We start from the raw sequence: 25,143 nt of genomic DNA, 5'->3' as shown, positions 1-25,143 counted from the left end.
TGGAGTTGAAAAAGGGACAGAAAGAGCCAAAATTTAAAAGCAGAAAGGGCAAATGGTAAGTGCATTTGGCTTTGTAACAAATAGGCAGTATGTTCACAAGGACTAAAATTCGGTGGAATGTGATTTCATTTCAGTGGTCCAACTTCGAACCTAATCCTCTTCATATCCAGCCTTTTAGGTAGCGGCGGATGGCACGTGTGTACATATGTAAATAATTTTAGCATCTCAATCAAAAAGTAACTAGCTACTTCCCTTTCGTTTATTCAGTTTCAGAGTCATACCAAATAGTTACCTAGTTTTAACTACCTAGGTAAATAAAAAACTCTCCATGAAAAGTGTAAATAAATATCAGAGACTGTTCTCATTCTTCTTCTGCATTTTGTGATCTGAACTTGAAAAAACATTTAGACATGTAACAGGGAGCCCTGCTGCTTTTTGTTTGTGTTCTATTTGGTCAGACTAAAACAAAAATAAAAGTCTAGTTAGAGGAATGATTAAAGGCATAAGATCTTATACCCTTTTCCTTTTGTGTGTATATGCTTTGATTTTATATTTTGACTAAAAAGAGGATTTTGCCATGGCTTTATTAGTTATATTATCACGCCCTCCCATACCATATACTAAAGCATGTATTGTCGTTACTTTTTCCCTCCTCAGTCCTCACTCCCTCCATCATTTTCCTGTTCTCACTCAAATGCTTATAATGCAGTGTCGTATAACTCTTCCCTAATGAAAACGACACATCAACTTTTCATTTTAACCTATATTCTCTACCCAATTTCAAGGTTAACCACTACGCACCCCCTCATTACACAATCTGGTTTTCTGCCATCTCCTAAGGTAAGATATCAAAAGTGTTCATCACTTCACAATTATAAAATATCAAACACATTCTACTGACAAGGATTAGTAAGAACATTTAAGAGATCATACATGTACATTTCATTGCGTATCTGCCAGTCAAAGAAGGGAGCTGAGAAGAAAATATTTTTCACCTAAATCCTATAAGGGGGCAACTGAGATAATGGTGGGTCCATTTTTGTACCTCTTTTTCACAGTAAAGTTCAATCCTTTTAGATCAAAAGAGGGGAAAAGAATAACGGCTTATGCAGCACCTAACTTACTGTTTTGGTAAGAAAATGTTGCCATGGATCTCATTGCAACCGTGTGGGTCCTCCTCATACACCCTCTTCACACTTGGTTTCCTAATATCCATGCACCAAAGTTGCAGAATGAAAAATGCTACGCATACAGACAAATTCTTACATACTTTCCTTCAACAAAAAACAAATAAACCCTTGACCTTTGTCTACGAATACATTGGATAGCATTTTCTGCTATCAAACAAAATCTATATCCAAGAAAACTTTATGGAAACCAGTTAACAAGTTTTATTTAAAAGCCACAATTTCTGACACCATTTGTTTGAAAATTCTCAAAACATAATCAACCATTAGCACTTTGATGGGAGAGACTATATATCTATATATTTATATATCTATATATTTATATACTGGCATAGGTAAAAAAAAAAAAAGGGAAAAGGAAATTCTGAGAAAAGGAATCTGCAGAAGTGATTTGGTAGCTTATGAAGCATTGATGAACTAGGGTAAAGAAAAGTGATGGTGGCACTAAGCGTGCATGAAACATTGCAATAATTGGCAAGGATTATCTTTATCTTTGTACCTGATAGGATAAGATTCTTAGACATTATTTTATATAATAATTAATTATTTGATGTAATCTAGGTGGTGGGTTATTTTCCTCCGTGAAGGAATAGTTAATTGATGACAAATGAATGGCATATAACCGTTGCTCATGAAAATGGAATTAGTATATATATATATATATATATATATATATATATATATATATATATATATATATATTTTAATGCAAGTACATAATCACATGGAACCACTTAAAGTAAATTGATTGATGTAGTACGATATTCTTCTTCAACTATATAATCATGGTTAGGTTATAAATTCTAAATTGAAATTGTTTAGTATTTATTTGTGTTTTCTTGGAGGAAAAAATATCCAATGTATTGCAAATTGAATCGAAACAGTTTGCTTGTGAAAAGAAAGAGCCAAAACTCTATGAACACGCATTTGATGATAATTAAATTGTGTTAATTAATTAATTAATGTTAATTAGTTATTGATTCGTGCATTGACGCGGTTTTGAGCTTTAGAATGTTGGGGAAATGAGATACTTTTTGTCTCCGTTTGCATGTGAGGAAGCTATAGATGGAAGGCCCACGCAACTAACCCAACTCTTTCAAATCTAATTATGTACGTTTTGGCTAATTAACCCAACTTTTTATTTTAAAAAAACAAACAAATTTATCTTTATATTTCTGTTCATCCAAATAAAAATTCAATAAAACCATAATACTTTTTTGCTTTTTCTGTCCATTAAATTTTCACATTCTTTCAAATTTTGGTACGAGGGTTTCCTAAAGAAACACTTTTTATACTGTAGTATCCCTCATGCAATTTCTCTGATTCTAAAGTTTTCATGATGAATAATCATAATGCATGGAGAATATGAAGGCATAAGGTGGAAAACACAAAAAAAAAAAAGAAATCAACAACACTACTGTTATAAGAAAGCAACTTATATTCTGAGACAGAATTGATTATAATGCAAAGACTATATGTATAATCACATGACTTTATTTACTTTTTTATATACAAAACTGTATAATCTACCAAGACCACTAATAAAAGTAATTATGAATCTTTTTTTTTTCAGGCCTGTTTAAATTAATGGAAGTTAAAATCGATTCATGAATATATGCATTATACGACTAGAAGAACTATACAAAGTTGAAGTTATTCGGTTATTTTTATATATGTTTAATTCCTTTGATTTAGATTTAGGCTAGTTTTTTTTATTATAACTTGTTTTATACTTTCGTATGCACAGTTTCTCTGTCATCTTTACAATTTGTTGTCATCCATTCATAATAGAAATGATATTAATATTTTTTTCTCTTAATTATTTAGAAAATTATAGATACATCTCCGATTAAACAATATGAACACTTCGTTAGAAAAATAAACATGCAACTCACGAAATTATAAATTTGTTTTCAATATCAGACGTTATAATTTTTATATTTATATGTATAACTCCATAGCTAGTAATATACCACAAAAATACGTTTTCAATTCTGAAAACACAAATAATATGTACTCATAAAATAAAGTTAACCACAATTTATGTTTAGAAACCCAATGTATTCTCTACTTTACCCTAGTTGTTGTCTTTTCTGTCAAAATGATACCTTTATTTTTGTACCAAACCTTTCTTCATCAACCAATTTAGACACCCAAAATGTTATAACTTCTTTTTCTTTTCTTTTAATCCTCCTTTTATCTGAAGTTCTTCATGCCATCGTCTATAAAGTTTAATTTGCATCACTCACTGGTGAGAGATATTTACTCAATGAAAAAATGCTTTACCTTTTGAATACTATCAAAATATTATGTACCGTTTATTAAGATATTTTCTATTGTTTTGTTGCTATGACGGTTTATATGAACATGGTTTCTTTTAGTAAGTCTGTTTTATATGTGTAAATAAATGTTATCATAGTAAAATATAATGATTAGTGTGACTTTCTATTGAGAGCTAATATTTGATGGTATTGGCAACAAAGGCTTGATAAAAATGGTTTGGCAAAGAGAGTTTCCTTAAGGTGTATGAAATCCATGATAAATTTTTAGGAACATTTAATGTAAATATATTATTTGGTTGATACTATAGGTGGTGTAAGAGGAAAATACAGAGCTGCAAAAGGCAAAAGAATAAGTGAAACTTTCTTTTGGACACCAAATTTAATCCATAATGGTGGGATAAAAGCAATTTGCATACTTGTTCTAAAACTAGGTAAAATTAGTCTTGATAATTACTTGAATTAATCTCAACAATAAATTTTATATTAAAACAAAACAAGGTGAGAGGAATTGAAATTTAGATGCAAAAGCAAACAGACCCTAACTGTCTTGAATCCTGGTCTATTGTTCAGTCAAATTTCATCCAATTATCGGCCCTACATTCATTATCTAAGAACTCTTTTTTCGTTTTTTATTAATATTGTAAGTTTCGGAAAATAAAACAAAGGATACAGGTTAAACTTTCATTTTCTCTCCAATTTAACACATTTGGCAGCATTCAAATTCACGTTTCACGTTCCAATATTCATAATGTATGCTAATCTATATGGTACTTTTATAAATAAATTATGTTATGTAAATTATAAACTAATATCTTCAAGCTTTCCTACCTACGAATCCGAATATTTTATCAGAATTGCTTTTTTGATAAATTTATCTTAATATAAATAGTTTATAAACTAGATTATCGACAAAATGGAGTTCGCAAAAATATAATGATTCTCTACCCACATGATTCACTCCTTCCTTTTATCATAATAACGCACATCAGTTTTCAATTATGCAAGGCCCTAACACAAGAAGCTACAATTCAAAAAATCAACAGAACCCTACCACCACTGTACTATGTAACTGGATATCCAGCATGAGCAGTTTCCACTTCATTCTCATGCAGAGTTGTTCACAATGAAATTACCTGATTTATCTCTACGCATCTTCACATTCAGCGGAACTTCCTTGTAGGACACAACCTTCTCAACTGTCCGACGCAATGGCCGCCCAACAGATGATCTGCGAGTTTCCCCAGACACAAATGAACAGGAATTGTTCTCTTGTCCAGAAGTTATTGTTGACGTTGGACAACATTTTTCTGACATATCATCAGATATTTGGGAGACATTAAATTTTGCATCATCTAACACAAATAAGTCCTCTGTTGGCTCTGGATTCTCTGGCTTGAACCTGTTAGTTTGTCTTCTCGTACTTTTCCTGCAGATAACTCTCAAAGATAGGTTAAGCAGGTTTTTTATTGTCTAAATTAGTCAAAGGTGAGAGCTATTAAAATTCAATCAGAACGTAGGAGTATAAGCTTACCTCTTCTTTTCAATGTTCTTTTTGGTGTGAATTGGTTCGGTGTTAGTAGGTCTTGAAGCTGCATGCAAAGAATGTACATAAGACTCGATATAGCTATAGAAAGGCTGCACGAAAGTAAGAAAATGGACAAGTTGTGTAAAGTTACATTCTGTAGTTTCCCTGGCTTCGTCATGAACCTTGGACCCCAATGATGTTGTCCCACTTTCATTGGCCTTTGAAATATCATCGTGTACTTCAACAACCTCCATGAAATCTTCTGTTGGTTCTGGTTTTTCGTCTTTCAACCCAGTGGATTGCCTTCTCAAACTATACCTGTATTGTATATTCAAGGGAGTTATATGAGCTACCTTGTTCCTAGTAGTAACTCGTACATAGTGTACAAAGTCAAATTTCGGAGTTCAGAAATTAGTGCAACGTAGTAAACAAACTCAAACTCATACCTTTGGTTGTCGATCTTTTCCAAGGATTTGACTTGTTTACTTACGGCAGGTGCAGAGGCTGCATGAGAGAAAGACCTCTTTAGAGATTTACATTAAAATGCGTGCACACACACACACACGAAGTGGGTCCACTACCGTACATCGAGGTTTGAACACTCTCCTCCTTTTAGCATTCCCCCGGTTATCTGACTGATCTGACTGCTTATTCACCTCATTAACTTTAGTTTCATGCTTCAAATTAACTGTGTGCTCTTTTTCCTAGAGAAAGAAAATTGCAAAAGTCAAAAACAAAAATCAAGTCATTATCACTTGCTCATTTGCAATTTATCATCTTAGAGATGCATTAAACTGACCGTCAATTCTAATTTCATAGCATTGAGTATCCCATTTTTAATTCCTAGTTCAAGCTGAAGTTCCCTGAGCTGAATGACAACAAATTCAATATCACTCAACTCATCATAAGAAAATTGAGAGCAATAAGTGGCATAACAAGCACCAACAGTTTTCATTGTCTCACCTTCTGTCTACTTGAATTAACCTCCTGTATTGCATAGTCAAACACACAACAGCAATTGTAGATTAGAATTTCAACAAGAGCAAAAAACTTTACTGCAAAAAACATTTGGTCCATACCGCCAGCATTTGACTATTTGTGAGGGCAAGTTCCGCATTTTGCATCCTTAGTTTCTGAAAATTGGTTTGACACTTCTGTAGCTCAGCTTTACAAGATTGTATGAACGAACTGTCCACACAAGTTGAGATAACCCCAGTCAATGAAAACTATCACCACCTAAATAACACAGACCAGATACAAAACAAAGAAAAGTAGACCAAATCCAGAGAGAATGAATAAATTACTCTTTACTAGCAAGAACCTTCACTAACATTTCCTTTTCCTGGCAAACAAATTCAAAACATACATCAGTAAAGTGTGAAGCTAATGATAAACAAACAAAAACAAAACACGAGAAGTACATTTGTTTTTGTAGAATATAACATACCTTGAGAAGGTTTTCAGCAGAGACTTGCTGCTTTGGTTGTTGTTGGTGCAAGTTGGTTACATCAGCAAGAATTTTGTTTTGGGAAGCTCCAACTCCAACTCCAACCCCGACACCCACATAAACAGAATCTCTTTTCACCACTTTCACTCTCTTTGCTTTTACACCTGCAACTCGTGAAGTGAGATTTCAGATTAAAAATTCCCATTTTTGCCTGTAGAATTTCGTTTGGACTTGGGAGCTTCGACAAATCTTGTGGATGGAAAAAACCTAAGAGCTATATATCCACAAATCAGATCTTAAAATGTTAACTATACCCGACACAATAACTCAATCGGAGCGACAAAACCCTAATCGAAGGCAAAATATGGTGGTGAAAGATGAATAAAGTCATTAAGAGAATAAAAGAAGGAAATGAGAAAACCCTAAGGCAGAGAGACGCGATTTGAGAGAGGAGAAGAATGAGCACCTCCAACGGCGTCGGAATTGGAGTTGAGGACGACAGTGCCACCACCTTCCGTTTCCATAACACCCTTTCTCTGCTTCCGCCCTAGTTACTGTGTGGATTGAAGAGAGGAGGAAAATTCGAATCGGAATCGTCACGACTCAAGAAACTAGAGACAAACGGCTTTCCAAACCTAATTCCAAACCTCCATTTTGAATCTTCTATCTCCCAACGGTCTCTACTGTTTTTTTTACTCCCATTTTTTTAAAATGTATCCATAAAAAAAACACGTTAGATGAATGCAAAATAATTTAATTTTAAATTCAGTGCCAAAAATAAATATACATAAATTTCTATTTATATGATATTCTGGTATGGGTACCATAATTTTAATTTTCCTAACTTAATTTAATTTTGATCTGTATACTTCTTGATTTTGCATGTTTTTTTTTTAATTCCTTTTCATTGCAGAAAAATATAAATGCGGTTTTTTTATTTGCATTGGCAAAATATATTTAAAGAAAGTACTATGAATTGATGTCCTATTTTATATTTTGATAAATGTTTTTAAGTTTAATTCCATGAGATTATAAATTGATTAGCTAAATTGAATAAGTTATTACGAATCATTATTCATGTTTTCCTTGGAAGTGCTTTGAAATATGACTTTTTCATCCTCCATCTCCATCATTTTTATTACACTTTTTTGTAACTTTTAAAATGACCATTTCATTATTTATACACAAGGGTGCAGGAAGAAAATCTCGGGTGCAGAAAGCAATTGGGCTTGACATAGTCGGAAACAAAAGCCCACAATACTTATCAGTAATAAATCACACTACCTTTCAGAAATAATTTATATAAAGTAAATTGAGCTTATAGAAACTAATTTAATTTTGTTTGTCTTAAAAATATTTATGACGTAAAATTCAAACTATAAACATGTTTTGCTGTTTCTCTTTTTGCTTATTTTTAGAGGTAAAAAACGATCTGGATTAAAATGGTTCATTTTGTAATCTTTATTTTCAAATCTTATGCTTCAGAATTTAAAATTTGAAATATTTTAATTATAAATTGTTTAAAAAAAAATTATTACATAGACCTTTTTAATGCAAACGAGTGTGACAAAGAATACGACTGTTTAAATTATTACATATTAAAACTAAAATGATGAAAAAAGAAATTTGACTGTTTAATTTGAAATTGAAATAATTTTAAGGGAAATTATATGAAATATGATCTTTTATGATATTTATTTCTTCAATTCCTTGTTACTTTTAATCGTTTATAGTCTTTTACATAGTCTAAAGTCTATTTTCTTCAGCTGTCAATGTCAAATAATTGACTTACATGGATTAAAACTATGATCCCACATTGATAAGTTAAAAGAATAGTTTTTATTCGTTTTTTGAAGTTCAAAATTACTTTAAATATTGATCTAAGTTTTTTCTTTAAGAAATCATAAGAAAAAAAATGATATTCAATTTATTGTCATTTAATTTTACATTACTACTATTTTAATGAATTTATCTTAAATCTAAATTTATATTTTTTTATTCTTTCTATGAGGACTTAATGAAGCAGTTTCCTTTATGTTGTTATTTTCACTTCGTTCGACAACTAAAATTTCCTGTTCGTTAATATAGGTTGAATAGAATTTACAAAAAATATTCTGATGCCTAAATTGGAAATATTTCAGTATTCGACTTTTAATTTATACAATTTATAATGATTTTTTACTTACTATTAATCTAATTATGACTCAATTAAGTCTTAATCAAAATTATTAGACTCATTTGCATTAATATTCTCTAATGTTCTCAACCATGCGACGGATAATTTTGTTAACCAGTCAGCTTACAAAGTGATTTGTCAAAAACACAATGTTCATGCAAAGGTTCAATTGAATTGGAATCAGATTTTAGAAATTGGTATCAATCCACTAGTTTCCAATGTCCTAGTTGGGCTCATACAATACATTTATTGTAAGTCGAATTTATTTATCTATATTTAAATTTAATACTTTTTTTAATTATGAAAATTAAAAACCAATGTGAGTATGAGTTTGATTAAAATATGAAAGGTAGACTAAATTAAAATTAGGTAAGGTATGATTAAGTCTTATGTAAGGTTAAATTAGTTTAGATTTACATAATGTAAGGTTAGTTTATTAAGCATAAGGCAACCCAAAGTTAAGGTAGGTTATGCCAAATCCAAGTTAAGATAAACAAAGTCAAATCTAAGTTACACTAGACTATGTCCAATCTAAATTTGAAATAGATGTAAATTTAGGTAAGTTAGATTATATCTTCATGAATTTTGACTAAGTTAGAGTCAAGTCAAATTAAATTAGACTAAAATCATGTTAAATTGATTCATTTCGAACTAGATAAAGTCAAATAAACTCAAAGTCAATTCAATTCAAGAAAATTTAAGTTAAACTCAACTCAAATTAGACAAAAAGGCTCGCTTTTGGACAAGTTAAGTCAAAATAATCAAAGTTGTTTTAAGTTAGTCCAATGCATATTGATGTAATAAGTATCACAATATGTTAAATAAATTGAATAGGTATTACTCATACTTAAGTAAAATCAAGTTGGTTTGATCACAAAAAGCATTGATTGAAACATTTTTATACATTTTAATTTTTTATACATAATGTAAACTAGTATGTATTTATTTTCTAAAATCATTTCCTTTATGTAATTATTTTTCTTTTTTTTTATGTATTGTTTTTTAATATTAATCAATCATTAGTGCAAAAGAAGACTACAACGTCTCAACATTAGAATGAAAATAATAGTAAAGTTTTTTTGTTTTTGTAGCAGTTCAACAATCCATCTCCAATAACAGATGCCACAATCAGGAAACTAAGGCATGAATGAGCAAGATATCTTTTGGAACGATGGAGTTAAACTACAATTGTTTACTTTCAATTCTTTTTGTTTTGATATTGATAGCTTTAGTTTTTAGTTTTTACTTTTGTTATAGTTTGAAACGTGAATAGATGAATTCTAGATATATCAAATGAAAAAACTAGTTTTTTGATTTTCAGGTGTGGTAGAATTCAAAAAAATCAAATCTTTTATTAAAAAAAAACTATGTAAATATCGGACTATGCACTACTCGACGTTATATTATGTCATTGACATCGACCTATATAATTACCAACGCCAACTCACTCGTAGTGTGACTCCAGAAGAAAACTTTCGTTGAACGAAACATTGTGGCTCAACGATCTTGACATCGATCTTCACAAAAACTAGACGGCAAACCCTTCCTTTCCATTTCACAAAAACCACCCCTTGAATCAATGCCAAGCGCAATTGTAATTGCATTTGACTCCATATGATGTTTTAGTATATAATCAGCCGATGTTAAATGACATCGGTTTTATAGGATGACGTCAATTAACATCTCTCAATATAATATCAATCTTGTATTAGACGTTAAAAGTCGAAAAACACCGATGTTAAAGTCTTTTTATATACCTGAGAATGATTTAATTATTTGTTAAATAAAATAAGTATTAATTGTGATAACTAATTCTAGAAACCACGTTAATAATCGTTATAAAATTTAGAGACTATAATAATAATAATAAACTGAAGATTGAAAAAAAAAATAGCAGTAATATAAATTTTAGAAATTTATTTAATATTTGTTTTAAATTTTAAAGATGATTAGAATATCAGCCTAGAAATTGAAGGAATATTAGTGAGTGTGAAAAAGTCACAGTGACGTGATATTGAAAGCAGCATTTGAAGGTGGATAAGAATGATGGAAAGAAAAACAAAGGTCAGTATCAGTAATCCTGAATTTCTAAAAATATTGTCATAATTTTGACTGCAACAGTCAGGGTACCAATTGTCTCATTCTTTGAAAACGAGTCTTTCTCAGTAGCATCAAAGATAACCCTGGTTTTGTTTTGTTCTTATTTAAGAAGGAAAAAGTTGTAAAAATGATTTTTGATTTTGAAATGAATGTGTTGTCCATTCTATATCAAAGAGGGATCCACATTATTCTCTTCACGATACAGTCAAGTCAAGTCAAAGTCTAAATTCCATCCTTCGTATTCATTCTTTCATTCATGTCTTTTGAAAGGAATATTAATAGATCATACCTCTCTCCCTATATACCATAGCCTCCATGACATGACCACTGCCTTCACACAATAATGCACTCTCTCCTTATACTATACATCATCATGCAAACCAAACCCTAGCAACTTCATTGCTTTTGTTGAGGTCAAACAATTTCAAATGAAAACATTCAAACCACATATTAATAGCTAGGGCATTATATAAGGATAAAGGTTCATAATATCCATATTTTATATGTGAATTATTAGATTTATATGTTATTAATATTGTGTTTTTTAATGACTTATAAAAGTATTGTTTTAATGTCTTGAGTTAAAATGGTATGAATTTTGATTCATATTTCATTGATGGGCAACTTGTCTTTGGAATCGTATCTGGAAATACTGATAAAAGAAAAGTTTATTTGCCTTTTTTCTTTTAAATGTGTATGTTTTCTTAATTGGTGATGTTATGTTCCTTTTGTATATCTTTGTTGCGTCTTTTACGTGTCAGAGGAATTTCCATACCTTTGTCTCCGTTGCTTCTGCTTCACTCCGAACTGTGAATTCAAATTTACAAATTTACTATTCTACACATCAAAAGGGCTTATGATAAAATAATGGGTTAAATGTATTTTTATCCCTTAACTTTAAGTGAAAATTGGAATTAGTCTCTCTTCAAAACTTTGACATAATTTAGTCTTCTAATTTTAGAAATGTATGAATTTAGTCCTTTTAACCAAAATTTATTAACTTTATTTGATGTTTCAAATGCATTTCTCAGTTAAGATTGAAGCAAAAATGTGTCAAATAGTATAAACAATTCAAATGCTATCATAAGACATGCTTGAAACATCAAATAAACCTGACAAAATTTAGTTAAAAGGACTAAATTCATACATATCTATAATTGGGTGACTAAATTAGACCAAAGTTTTGGATAGGGACTAATTCCAATTTTCACTGAAAATTAAAGGACCAAAAACATATTTAATCCTAAATATACCTTTTGTAAGAATTATTATTTTGAAGAATTCTTACTTATAAGTTTTAGAAGTAGCCATTTTTCTTTCTTTATTTGAGATTTATATTTGAAAACCTAAAAAATATCTATCTATATATAGATATGGACGAACGACGGAAATTGAAATTGAACCCATGGTGGATTTACAATCCACTGTTGGCTACATCCGCCCTTATAATAATTTAGGGTTTACGGTATTTATATTTTCAGCTTATCCAACAGACTGAAATGGAAGAAGAAGCCAAAGCCCAATAATTGATTATATAGGCTTGGACCGAAGCCACTCTAACTTTGCCCATTAGCGCAAAACGGGGTTTTATAAAGTTTTCTTTTTTCTGTTCTTTAGTGTGATGTTAATTATTTGAATATTCTCAGTCCTTGTTAAGAAATACTTTCGCAAATACTTATCTATTTAAATAAATTAATTTAACCATGTATTTCTCTTAATCAGCGCAAACATTCGAAGCCAGCCATATTGATTAAATATAGTGTTAATTTTAAAAAATCAAATATAAATATATAAGTAACTTTGTAATTATAGAATTTCATTTTTTAATTCTTATTCTTTTTCACTAAAAATAACTACTTTAATAATTTTTATATCATTTTCTTCTCAATGAAGAATACTTCTCTCTCTAGTTTTTTTTTTCTTGCAACATTTAATTATAGGTTTTTATTTTTTATGTTAGAGATCTTATACCTACTAAAAATAGGCAAATTTATTCTAAATGTAAACTTTGTATTACAAATCAATTTTATAGATTAGAGTTAAACTAAATTTCCTTCTTAAAATGATATCAATAGTCTATTTTAATAAAATTTATTATTTATTATACTTATAGTATTTTTTATTATCAGACAATTTATTAATATTTAATTTTAAATTATATATGTTTTAATATTGGCTATTAATTATAACTTGTATGCATTTAAATGATTAAATGCGTTTTCCATATCACTCAAAAGTGTATACGCTAAAAATGTTGTTCTCAGTGACACTGATGATGATATCTAGAAAATACTGTTAATAATTTACTATTGCATTAGTGCATTGAAAGATTCTTAAAATGTTAAATGATTACATGACACTTACTTCGTATTAAACAACTTTGATCTGAATATCTTTGATAATTGTGAGAAACTGGGGAAGATTAAGAACAGAAAAATGTTGAAAGTTTGAATTAGGAGGATGGAACATCAGATGCAGAGAAGCATAAGATAAGGTTGTGTGTGGTTGAGAAGAGGATTATGATGTTATGTTATATCTGAAAAAGTGTCAGGCAACAGAAAACCATGGATGGAGAAGAGAAGAGAAAAAGCCAAGTTTTGAGGAGTTAGGAGTATTATTTAAACAGCAACATTGGTTTTCATGCAATCTGTTTTATTTGTAGGTTTGCGATTATTCCATCAATCATTCAAGGCATTATTCCCTCTTCTCCTCGAGAAAAGATAAAAGGTAAAGCCCACCACTACTGTTCCCTCTGTCCATTCAACCAGACAGACAGTCCTCTCTCTCTCTTTCTCCTCTTTTTCTCTTTTTCTCTCTCCACCACCTTATTCTTAACAAAACCATTCATTATCTTTAAACCTTCTTCTCACTTTGCCACTTATTTTGCACTTCCTACACTATTAATCACCACAACCTTTTCATAATCTACTTACCTTTACAATCTACAACAAACAAAGAGAGACTCACCCAATTCACTTTCATATAAAAAGCCAAAACTTCCCTCACTGACAAGAAAGGCACAAAACTCACACAATATCTATCTTGCAGACGTTGCTATAAGTGTACCAAACAAAGTATAAACCACCATATAGAGATACATATATGCATATCCAACCTCCTCACCCACCATATACACAACCCTTTTTCTTTCTAGCTAGTTTGTATTACTATATACCACATCTTTCAAACCAAATCAACCCTGCTCATCAAAAACTCCATTAACTCGTATCTAAGCCTAGCTAGCCCTTCTACTATATATATACACACACACATCCTTGTGAGTGTGAGTTATTGTTTTTACTATAGTTGAGAAGATGAGGGGAGGTATTTGTAGTATACAGCTTCAGGCTCTTACACCTGAGGCTGCAACTGTTGTTAAGCAAGCTGTTAATCTTGCCACAAGAAGAGGTCATGCACAGGTGACTCCTCTTCATGTTGCTAGTGCCATGCTTGCAACTTCAACAGGTCTTCTCCGCAAGGCTTGTCTTCAGTGTCACTCTCATCCTCTTCAGTGCAAGGCTCTTGAGCTTTGTTTCAATGTTGCACTTAATCGTTTGCCAGCTTCCACTTCAAGCCCTCTTTTGGCTCCTCAATATTCCACCCCTTCACTTTCCAATGCCTTGGTTGCAGCCTTCAAACGTGCGCAGGCTCACCAGCGCCGTGGATCTATTGAGAACCAGCAGCAGCATATTTTGGCCTTGAAGATTGAGGTGGAACAGCTCATAATTTCCATTCTTGACGACCCGAGTGTTAGTAGGGTCATGAGAGAAGCTGGTTTCTCCAGCACCCTTGTGAAAAGCAGGGTTGAACAAGCTGTTTCAATGGAAGTTTGTTCACAAAAGGCTCCTGATAGGAGCCAGGCCACAGAAAGCACTAAGCCTCAGGCTATTCTTGGTGGTGGTAATGTGTCTCCATCAAGACCTTTTGGTCAAGTTGGGGGACAATTCATGAAGCCTCTAGACCATGTTAACAATGACGATGTAACTAGTGTGTTGAGTGAGTTGGTGAGGAAAAGAAGAAACACAGTTATTGTGGGGGAGAGTGTGAGCAATGCTGAGGGAGTAGCTAGGGGAGTAATGGAGAGGTTTGAGGTTGGGAATGTCCCTGGAGACTTGAGGTATGTGCAATTTGTGAGCCTTCCTCTTATGTGTTTCAGAAACATTAGCAAGGAAGAAGTTGAACAGAAGCTTATGGAGGTTAGAAACCTGGTGAAGAGCTATGTTGGAAGAGGGGTTATTCTTTATTTGGGTGATCTAAAGTGGTTGTTTGAGTTCTGGACAAATTATTGTGACCAGAAAACAAACTACTACTGTTCTGTGGAGCACATGGTGATGGAGATTAAAAAATTGGTAAGTGGTGGGGAGTCTAGTAGACTGTGGCTCATGGGGATTGCAACTTTTAAGACATACATGAAGTGTAAAATATGTCACCCATCCCTAGAAACTATTTGGGAGCTTCATCCTTTCACAATTCCTGTTGGAAGCCTCAGCCTAAGTTTGAATTTCGACAGGTAATTTTTTATTCTCTCTGCCTTAGAATTTTTTATAATTTTTTCTCTTTTCTTGTTCTGTTGTAGTAACTTCTCTCTCCCGTGTCTTTTTTTTTAGTGGTTTTCAAGTTAAAGAAAGAAGCAAGACATTTTTTAAGGATGCTCCTTTTGAAGATGTAGCAGAAAGAGTTCATAACAATCTAACTTGCTGTAGGGATTGCTCAATAAATTTTGAAAAAGAAGCTCAAAGCATAGTTAACAGTGTAAGCAAGAAAGTTTGCACTACCAGTAACTTGCCAACTTGGCTTCAAAACTGCAAGGAAGAGAAAAGTGACACATTGGAAGTTCAGGTTTGTATCATAACCAAACATTATCTCATATGTATATCAATTTTTTTTTTTTTTTATAACATACTGATTTATTCATCTTCCTTCTGAAACAGGAAAATGCAAAGCTTAAAGATCTGTGCAAGAAATGGAATTCGTTGTGCAACTCAATACACAGACACCCTTCCGTTTTTGAGAAACCATTTTTGTTTGTTTCGTCATCTCCTTCATCACCCAGTTCTGTTTCTTCACTTGAAAGAAAGTCTAGCTTCCATCACAGCCACCTAAATTGGCCTATGATTTCTGAATCAGAAAAGTCGCCAAAAGAATGTGAGTTATACAGTGAAACCGGCGATGATGGTTATGACAGCAGTTTCATAATGTTCATGCCAGATAGAGATGTTCCTAAACCAGATCTTCTGTCAAATCCTAACTCAAGCCCGAACTCAGCTTCTTCAAGTGAAGCAGTGGATGGTTTGGAAAGCAGTGAAATGTTCAAGGAACCTAATGATGAGAATCATAAGATTCTTTGTGATGCCTTGGAGAAAAAGGCTCCACAGCATAAAGAAGTCATTCCAGAGATTGCAAGTACGGTCCTTCACTGTAGATCAGGAATGAGAAAAAGAGAGAAGGTCTTGATGAAGATAGAAGATAATCAAGAAACATGGATGTTGTTTCTTGGTGTGAATTCTGAAGCGAAAGAGAGCATCTCAAGGGAGTTAGCTAAAGTTGTTTTTGGGTCTTACAGTAACTTTGTCACAATTGGCATGAGCAATTTCTCTTCCCCAGAGGATGATTCCACTGATGAAAAGTCCAAAAGGAAGAGGCCAAGAGAAGAGTTGAAAAGCACTTACGTTCAAAGATTCGGGGAAGCAGTTAATGAGAACCCTCATAGGGTCTTCTTCTTGGAAGACTTTGATCAAGTTGATTACTTTTCTCAAAAGGGTGTAAAGCAAGCAATTCAAAGTGGAAGGATAACACTTCCTGGTGCTGAATCTGTTCCTCTCAAGGATGCCATTGTCATTTTCAGTTCTGAAAGCTTCTCTTCGCCAAAGTCAAGATCTCCAGTCAGAAAATCACCATCTCAAAACAAAACCAATAACGACAGTTCTACCCTCTCTTTGGATCTCAACATTGCCATTGAAGATCATACTGGAAATGTGGCATTAGCTGGAGACACTGCTATCCTAGACTTAGTCGACAAACAAATTTATTTCGACATACAAGAATTGTGATAGGGAGGAAAAACATGATGTTATGCTAAATTTGTTTTTTTTTTTTTTTAATTGTATTGTTTTTGAGTTACACTTAGTGGGGTCAGTGGGAAAAGAAAAAGTTTATTAGATAGAGATATAATATAGCTTCTTAATTTCTGCATGTCTTAAGCTTGAATGCAGATATGGTGGTATATTCAGGAAGAGAATGAGTCTATGTATATGTTAATTAATGTGCTCAAATCTTTTGCATGTAATTTGATTCCTGTTTCTAACTAAATATATTTTAGTAATTGCTTTCTAATGTTCCCTGCTGCATGTTCCATTCAGTCATCATTCTTACATGTCTTTTCTAGCAATTATTATGGAAATTTCAAGTGAAAAAGTTAATTTTTCAACACTGAAAAAACTCAAATTTGTGACATAAATAAAAAATGAAGCCAAAAAGAGAAAAGCACATGCATATTTTAGATCACTTTTGAGATATAACATTTTTGTGTGTTTTGTTTCAGAAAAACAAGTAGAAAATTATCACAGGCCTTCTGTTTCTGTAACAGGACTTTTGCAGCTATAGATATCCTTGCATTCATACAATTCCTTTGTCAGAACAGTACTATATTGCCTCCCCTTTATTCTTACATGTGATAACTTTTCTTACATGCTATACACCACTTTCTCCAATTTAATTTAATATATAGAAAATGAAACATGACATTTCATACAAAATATATTGTTTAGGAAAATTCTAAATCCTGATTAACAGTGTTATAATGCAGTAAGATATCTTTTAAATTACTTTTGTTTAAGTCTGTGATTTACCTCTGTCTGTAAATGAAATTCTTTTAATTCATTTATTAACAATTAAGTATGTTTTATTTGTTTTTCATAGAAACAAAATTAACAAATATGTAAAAAGTCAAGTGTAAAAACCTAAAATAATGATAACAACTTATCAAATACCTTTCGATTAATACAAATCAAAATTATAAATTGATATAATAAGATAATAGGTAAGATATTTTTTCCAATGAAGAACAGTTAATTATCAATGCTTTTATGTGGATACAATTAATTAGTCAACTAATCAGAATAGTTTAGTTTGAGTTTTAAAAATAAAATAAAATTGTATTTGACCTGATCAATAGTTATTTTTTTAATGTGTCAATCTAAGAAAATAGTTAATTTATCGTGAATCAACAAAATACTGTTTAAATAAAGATGTTGATGGGAAAGAAAAGTTAAAGGTCTTGAAAAGGTTTTTGGAAGAATTAATTCATTCCGTAAGCATTCTGCAAAGTAATTCTTTTTTCTTTGTCAAAAGCTTCAAAATCATATTAATTTAAACATTAAAAATAAAATATATTATAATATTATAATTCATATTTATAAATTAAATTTTAATTATTAATCATGATAAATTAATTTGACATATCAAAATAATAAGTTTTTAATTTATTTTATTACATTGTATTTGACACCGACATAAGTGAAGCTCTAAAAAATCAGTGTAATGAGAGGAAAAACTCTTCAACCAACCCATAAAGACAATATTAGAGGTAACCCTTGATAATGACGTATTAAAGATTAATTAACATATTAAATACGATGTATTTGTTAATTAAAATAAAAAAAAATGAATATTTTATTTTGAAAGACAAAAAAAATTTTGATAATAGTATTAAAAGAAGAGAAATTAAAGTTTTAAAAATGAGGATGACATATGAAGAGATGGTACGCAGTTAAAGAAACCTTATATTCTAAGAGTAACGTTAAAAATCCATGCTTGCATCTACGAATTGCATTAAATAATTATAAATGGGTTAAATATGTTTTTGGTCCCTTAACTTTCAATGAAAATTAGAATTAATCCCTCTCGGCCTAATTTAGTCCTCCAACTGTAGAAATGTATGCATGTTTAGATTTGTGATGTTTTAAGCACGTTTCATGATAACATTTGAGTTGTTGACACATTTTTGCTTCAGTTGTTAGAAGTCTAGGTCTAACTCGACCCAACAAAACTGACTTCTGAGCTATGGTTAGAACCTATTCTAGCGATATTTGTTGGGCAGATTGTTCCACCCGCTATTGGGCCGTTATCGGACCACCCATTAATATCTAGTCTCACGCTCGATATGTATATACATCGGCGTGAGGGGAGTGTGTTGGAAGTCCCACATCGACTAGAGATGAGGCCAATTTATAATATATAAGTGGGGTGCAGACCTCACCTTAAAAGCCGGTTTTGTGGGATTGAGTTAGGACTAAAACTCACTTCTAAGATCAGTGTTAACTGAGAAACGCATTTGAAATAGCAAATAAAGTTAACAAAACTTGGTTAAAAGGACTAAATTCATAAATTCATACATTTCTAAAGTTTGGGAACTAAATTAGATCAAAGTTTTGAAGAGGGACTAAATCCAATTTTCACTAAAAAGTGAAGAGACTAAAAACATATTTAACCCATTATAAATTTACATATAAATATAGTTATTGAAATCATGTAATTTTTATATATTAATTAAGATATACAAAATAGAAGGTTATATGTCAAAGTATAAAACTCAAGTAGAGTGCATTAAGAAACTCAAGAAAGTTTTAATTTTGTTAACATTAGATTAATTAATTATTTTAATAAAAGATGTTTTTCATGAAAATCTCTTGAATAATTGATTATTATAAACATGTATCTATGAAAAAACATTTATTTTAATCAAACAAAATTATAATTTAACTAATGAAATACCTTATAATTTACCTGAAATGACTTATTAAACACAGTTTATGTATTAATAATATTTTTTTTTCTAAAATGTGTTTTGTATAATTGCTCCAAAAAAACAAAATAGCCTTTAAATACCAAAAAGCACTCAATATTTAAAAGTTAGAGTCTTTTGCCCGTATATTGCCAGCTGCTGGTGTTAGATTCGTAAAATAAAGCATACCCTATATCACTATTACTCAATCTTTTTATAAATTATCATAAAAATAAATAATTTTTTATTATTAGTTTCCTTAAAAGAAAGTGAGAAAAAGAAAAGTTTAAAAAAAAAAAACTGAAATAAGAATTTTTAGCAAAAGTGTCGAATTGAGGCTTTTAAAGACAGACATAAGTTTATCCTTAATGCTCCAAAAGAAGCAAAGAAGGGGACAAGAATTAAATGCACCTTTTCTTTATAATTAAAATTAAAATAAAAAATTAGTAATTAATCTAAATATTATGTGCCTTCCTCAACTTACAAGAAACCTACGGCTTCCTTTCCAAAAGATTGTGTAAACTTTCTTTCTTTTAAAAAATGTTTTTCATGTGTCACATCTTAATATGCAAATGAAAACTATCAATATGCAAGAACTATTCATTATTTGCATTAATAAGTTATTAAATTAGTAAATATACTATTTTATGATTTAATAAGAAATTAAACTTTGATTGAATCAATAATATATATTTTTAATACAATGTTGTGTAAATAAATTTAATAATATAAAATCTTTATTCTACAAAAAAGAAATAAAAAAACTTAGTAATTAATGAAGTAATATTAGGTTCAACGTAGACACAATATTTTTTATCAACAGGAAAAAAAACACTAATTTTAGTTAAAAAAAAAATCTAGTTATACAATTTTACTTTAAAAAAAGACAGATGGAAAAGGTGCAAATCAAAGTCACACACAAGTTGATTCATTTCTTATTCTACCAAAATAAATCTCAAAAATATTTATTTAAAAATTTTAAATATAAATTTATGTATCACATTAAATAAATAAAAAATTGAACAATATATGGTAAATAAGACTTAAATATCATACATTATCTTTATATAAGCATACATATTTTACAATTAATTTAATTCAGACACTTAAAAGCTATAAATAAATTTTGCATTCTCTTTAATTATTTAGAGGAGAATTTGTAGTGAAGTGGGAGCAAACGGATATTTTTGTTGCATTAATTGGAGTTATGCAAAAATGCATATAATTGTTGAAAGTTAAATGACATTTCAATGATGTTGAAAACCTCTTTTTCATATTCTCTTTAGCGTAAAAGTGGTAAAGTCATAGCAACTAATATATAATAATAAACTTAAGTATCAACATGTTTTTTGAATAAATATTTATAATATATTGGTCTACGGAAGAGGTTTAATAACAAGATTTTATATCATCACTTGTAACATTTTTTATGAAAACTAAAAGTAACATGTTATCTTATATTAACCTTAAAATCATTTTTATATTAATAATAAGAAAATCTCACATTTTTTTTAATAGCTATAGCAAAGAAGATAATGTACAAGATAAGATTCATACCATTCAATTAATAAAAAGAATAAATTATAAATATTCAATAGAAAATTATTAAAATTTAGAATACACAATAAAAAGTTGGCATATACTCAAATTTATTATGAATTTAAAACTTAATTAAACCCAAATTTAATAATCGATAACATTTATGAAATTTTCAAAAAAGAAAAAGTTTATATAGCAAAATTATAGAAATTAGATGATAATTAAAAATTGATTTGTGTAATTAAACCTAATGTTTTGAACTTGCCATATATGGTGGTCTGGCAGAATAAAACCTAACCTTTTTTTTTTCAACTAATTTTCATCATTAAACCCTACCCTTTAAGCTACAACTACTACGTAAGCATAAAAAAAAAAAAAATTTTTTGATTAAAAATAAAGTATGAAAAGAAAAGTTAGAAAACCAAAGTGTGAAAGGGTTTTAAAGATAGGTATAATTTGATTCTTAATGCACTAAAAGATGCAAAGAAGGAGACAAAAATTAAATTCAGCTTTATTTTAACAGAAATTTTTCCCTCAATTAATATGTGCCTTCCCTTACTTACAAGAAACCTACGGCTCCTTTTCCAAAAGATTGTGTCACTTTTCTTTACGATCTACCATATAATGGAAATTATCCTCAACACACTCATAACTTTAATAAACATAATATCAAATAATATTATTTATTTTTTATCATCTGTCTCTTAAATAACATTTACTAAATAATAAATTTATCATATTTTTTTATATATTATTCAAATTTCCAATAGTTTTATGGAGTCTCAACATAAGTTAATTTCAAAATTTATATTGACCCAGAACGAAAACATGCAAAACTGTAAAATTAAGAAAGTATTTTCATTGTGGATATAGAACTTTTTATTGCGATCCTCCTAAGAAACTAGCATAATTTTACATCAAGGTAGGGTTGGATGTAAATTTAAGTCTAATGTTAGGCTTTTATCAAACATAAAAAAATTCAAAATAACATATGTAAAAAGGGTTTTATTGTTAGTGTTATATTTTCCAGCTGAGGAAAAAGGCAATTGGGTACGAGGTTGGCAATAGGAATAGTTTCTTAAAGGTGTTATTAGAGTATTAATTTGTGAAATTCAACAAGTAGAAAAAAACAAACACTACCCTCAAACTTATATAGCCATGCATATAGGGATTTGTACTTACAAACTCTCATAACTAAATATTAATTCAAATTTGAACAGAATGAAAACTCTATCCACTACAAATATTTTTTTATTATTATTTTCTTGAGTTGAAGTCTAATATACCATTTTCAACATTGATACGCATGTTATCCACTATCTTACTATGAATTACTTTATGTAAAAGTAAAGTGAGGCAAACCAAGTTCTTGAGCACCGTACCCATTAGAACAAGATGGGATGTGATATAACACAAATTCCTTTTTGTCAAAAAGTAGTGCTTAATTATGATTATTGGTTTTTAATACCAAAAAATCATGTTCATACTTCTTAATCTGTCCATATCTGACTTGATGTTGTGTAGGAGTACTAATAAATTTAAATATTAAATAAAGTCTGACAGTAATTTGTTCTTCTATCAATAATATATATATTAATTTAGGTTGCTATGTTGAAGAAGGACAGAGGATTGAACCAATCCCCATGAATAATTATACACAATCTGACAGGAAAAAGAGACTTTTGTAGACTAAATCTTTATAGGATCAAGCAAGATAAAATTGAGAATGTGTATAAGGTGTTATTTTATGAAGAAACAGTCCATAATAGACTGCTGCTGCTGATATTTCATAAAATATTATACAAACAATCAAGAACGTGCTTCAACTGAAAAATTTTTGGAATTCAAAACGAATAGAATGCTAATTGGTTCTGATTACAACTACTCAGTTAAGTGTTAATTTTTGGCTAATACAAGGGATGCGGATTAGTTTATGGAAAATGATATTTTAACACCAAACACCATTTTGACACTGCACACGTGTCAAAATATGATTGCACGATTTCAAATTAAAAAAAAGCTGAGGCAAGGATATATTTGGAAGAGAAAAACCAAAGTTTCTTTTTTAATTTAAAATCGTCCAATCACATTTTGACACGTGTACAATGTCAAAATGGTGTCAAAAAATTAGTGTTAAAATATCATTTTCCTTAGTTTATAGGTTGTGCAATTTTTTTTTTATGATTTGTGAGGTTAGCCAACAAGGAGTCAAATTATTTTCGTATTTATTAATAATTCACTTCTATATTGAAAATTTATTTTATTTTTAGTCTGCATGAATCTCCAACATAAGTTTTCACTCTAAATTTTTTTATTATTTTTATTCTTTTGTTGAAAGATAAATTGGTAGAACAAAATAACTCATATATATTATAAGGCAAAATGTGAAATGGCATGTTGAAACTTTTGTAATAAAAATCCATCCATATAATTAGTGTAGAAAACCTAATTTCATCCTGTTGCAGCTATTTAACTAATCCTTAAACATTCGAGAATCTTCTTAAAAAGGATTGTCTGAGTAGGAAAAATGATGTCCTAAGATTTCAGTCCATACTTAAGTGAAAGTGTTTAGATATTCAAACCCCACACCTACGAAAAAGAAAATAATCCTCAATCACTTATGTTAAACCGCATTAGCTTTATTTTCTTTTGTTTAGGACTTTGTTTTCCAAACATCATGTTTCGAAAAGAAAAACTTTTATACGAGAGATTAATATCTTCAAGAGAATATAGGTTATGTGTAAAAGAAATTATAACGTGGTTCATATAAATGATCTTTATAATACATTTATTAACTTTTATGATATTTATTTTAAAAATCTTATCAGTAATGATTTTTAAACAAAAGTTTGGGGTTATGGGTCGTTTGGGGTGACAAAGAACAGCAATATTCAAAGCAAAGAACAAAAGTTGCACTGCCTTTGAAAAGTATCAACATTTTGAATGCTTTAAAGCATTAATGACCCCTAAAAAGAATACAATTAGTGGGGTCATGCTTTTCAAATTCTCTTTATCTTTACTTTTTCTTCCTTTGTAATGATTTATAGATCATATTTGTAAGATTTAAAGTATCCAAAACGACTGGTGCAATATCTTGGTATCTAAAGAACCTTTTGGCCGTTGGGATGCGTTGTGCAATGATCAGAGGTTGCAAGTTTATGAGGATAAAAATAAAGTTAAATAAAATGATAATATATGTACCAAGAGTTCAAATAATTGACAATGGATAGAAGCGACCAGTCGACACCAACATTACTCGTTGCGAATGAAATTGGATTTAAACATTTTAAGTAAACTTTTCAATTTAATTATTATTCATTAAAGAAAATATAGTTAGAACGAGAAAATCAGTGAATGTTTCATATTTATATATTATCGTATCATTTCATGAATACTGAACACATACCAAATATCTTTTATTGAATTTTCTGTTTTCAGAATATAAATCAGAAGTTTTTGGTAGCATGAAACTGTTCTCTAGAAGCCATGTAAATTTGTTTGAGTTCTCTCGTAAAGTGAGATTTCTGACTTAGCAGGATCTAAATTAATAAACTTTTTATACTATTGAGGCAAGGTAGAGATAGTGGCATATGAGATTGGCATGGAGACAAAGTTTCCACACCTTGAGCTTTTGCAGTCTTTAGGAAAGAAAGAGGGAAAACAATAAAGTTTGAATGGCTGTGTTCCCTTTATGCTTAGAAGGCCACCCTCTTTTTAGTTCTCTCTTCTTTCTATTATTACAAGTGAATGTTTGCATGAAAGTAAGGGATTTCTCGGATCTTGAACTCCCAATAATCAGTGTATAATTGTGGACATTTCTCTCAGACACATTCACAGCATCATCTGTGCAGTGACCTTGGATCCTTCAACTAGCTGGGGACAAACAAAGATGGATCCATAAGGTCTTAGTGGGAGGAATGTTGTGTAGGAATGACCTTTGTTCTAAAGGCTAAGATGACCAGTCAAAAAGGGAGGTTGCCGTTCAAGTTAACGAGGATGGCTACAGAAAAGTTAAAAGATTGCAAGAAACACTGCTTACAAAGTTTTTGAGGTCCTTCCTTATTTTGGGCTTCAGGTAAAGGGCTTTGGGAAAACACAGCATGTA

General features: G+C 30.3%; 3 protein-coding genes across 4 annotated transcripts in view; 1 reads left to right on the top strand and 2 right to left on the bottom strand.

The window, feature by feature from the left end:
* LOC106771347 (protein hunchback) overlaps positions 1 to 319 on the bottom strand; it is a 1,719-nt gene extending 1,400 nt beyond the window's left edge. Inside the window, exon 1 of the mRNA XM_014657316.2 lies at positions 1 to 319. This exon is cut by the window's left edge and continues 185 nt beyond it. The gene's annotated coding sequence lies outside the window, so the exon portion shown is untranslated.
* A 4,084-nt stretch (positions 320 to 4,403) lies between these two features.
* On the bottom strand, positions 4,404 to 7,129 carry LOC106771200 (SHUGOSHIN 2). Of its 2 annotated transcripts, none has more exons than XM_014657128.2 (11): positions 6,908 to 7,129; positions 6,442 to 6,605; positions 6,299 to 6,336; positions 6,074 to 6,182; positions 5,958 to 5,981; positions 5,794 to 5,862; positions 5,581 to 5,698; positions 5,441 to 5,498; positions 5,146 to 5,312; positions 5,001 to 5,058; positions 4,404 to 4,895 (listed from the first exon to the last, which is right to left on the bottom strand). In XM_014657128.2, the coding sequence occupies exons 1-11, from the start codon at positions 6,963 to 6,965 to the stop codon at positions 4,574 to 4,576; spliced, it is 1,185 nt and encodes a 394-aa protein (XP_014512614.1). In that variant the 5' UTR covers positions 6,966 to 7,129; the 3' UTR covers positions 4,404 to 4,573. The 2 variants fall into 2 exon arrangements, with proteins under 2 accessions (XP_014512614.1, XP_014512616.1); XM_014657130.2 differs by having other exon boundaries at positions 6,326 to 6,336.
* Positions 7,130 to 13,343: 6,214 nt separating this feature from the next.
* LOC106769927 (protein SMAX1-LIKE 3) lies at positions 13,344 to 17,050 on the top strand. The gene is made up of 3 exons (XM_014655734.2): positions 13,344 to 15,227; positions 15,325 to 15,556; positions 15,649 to 17,050. The coding sequence occupies exons 1-3, from the start codon at positions 14,032 to 14,034 to the stop codon at positions 16,765 to 16,767; spliced, it is 2,547 nt and encodes an 848-aa protein (XP_014511220.1). The 5' UTR covers positions 13,344 to 14,031; the 3' UTR covers positions 16,768 to 17,050.
* Positions 17,051 to 25,143: the final 8,093 nt, after the last annotated feature.

Source organism: Vigna radiata, chromosome 8 (assembly GCF_000741045.1).
Source record: "Vigna radiata var. radiata cultivar VC1973A chromosome 8, Vradiata_ver6, whole genome shotgun sequence".
NCBI classification, from domain to species: domain Eukaryota; kingdom Viridiplantae; phylum Streptophyta; class Magnoliopsida; order Fabales; family Fabaceae; genus Vigna; species Vigna radiata.
Note: the sequence above shows the minus strand (reverse complement) of the source record. Positions and strands in the feature narration are given on the sequence as shown.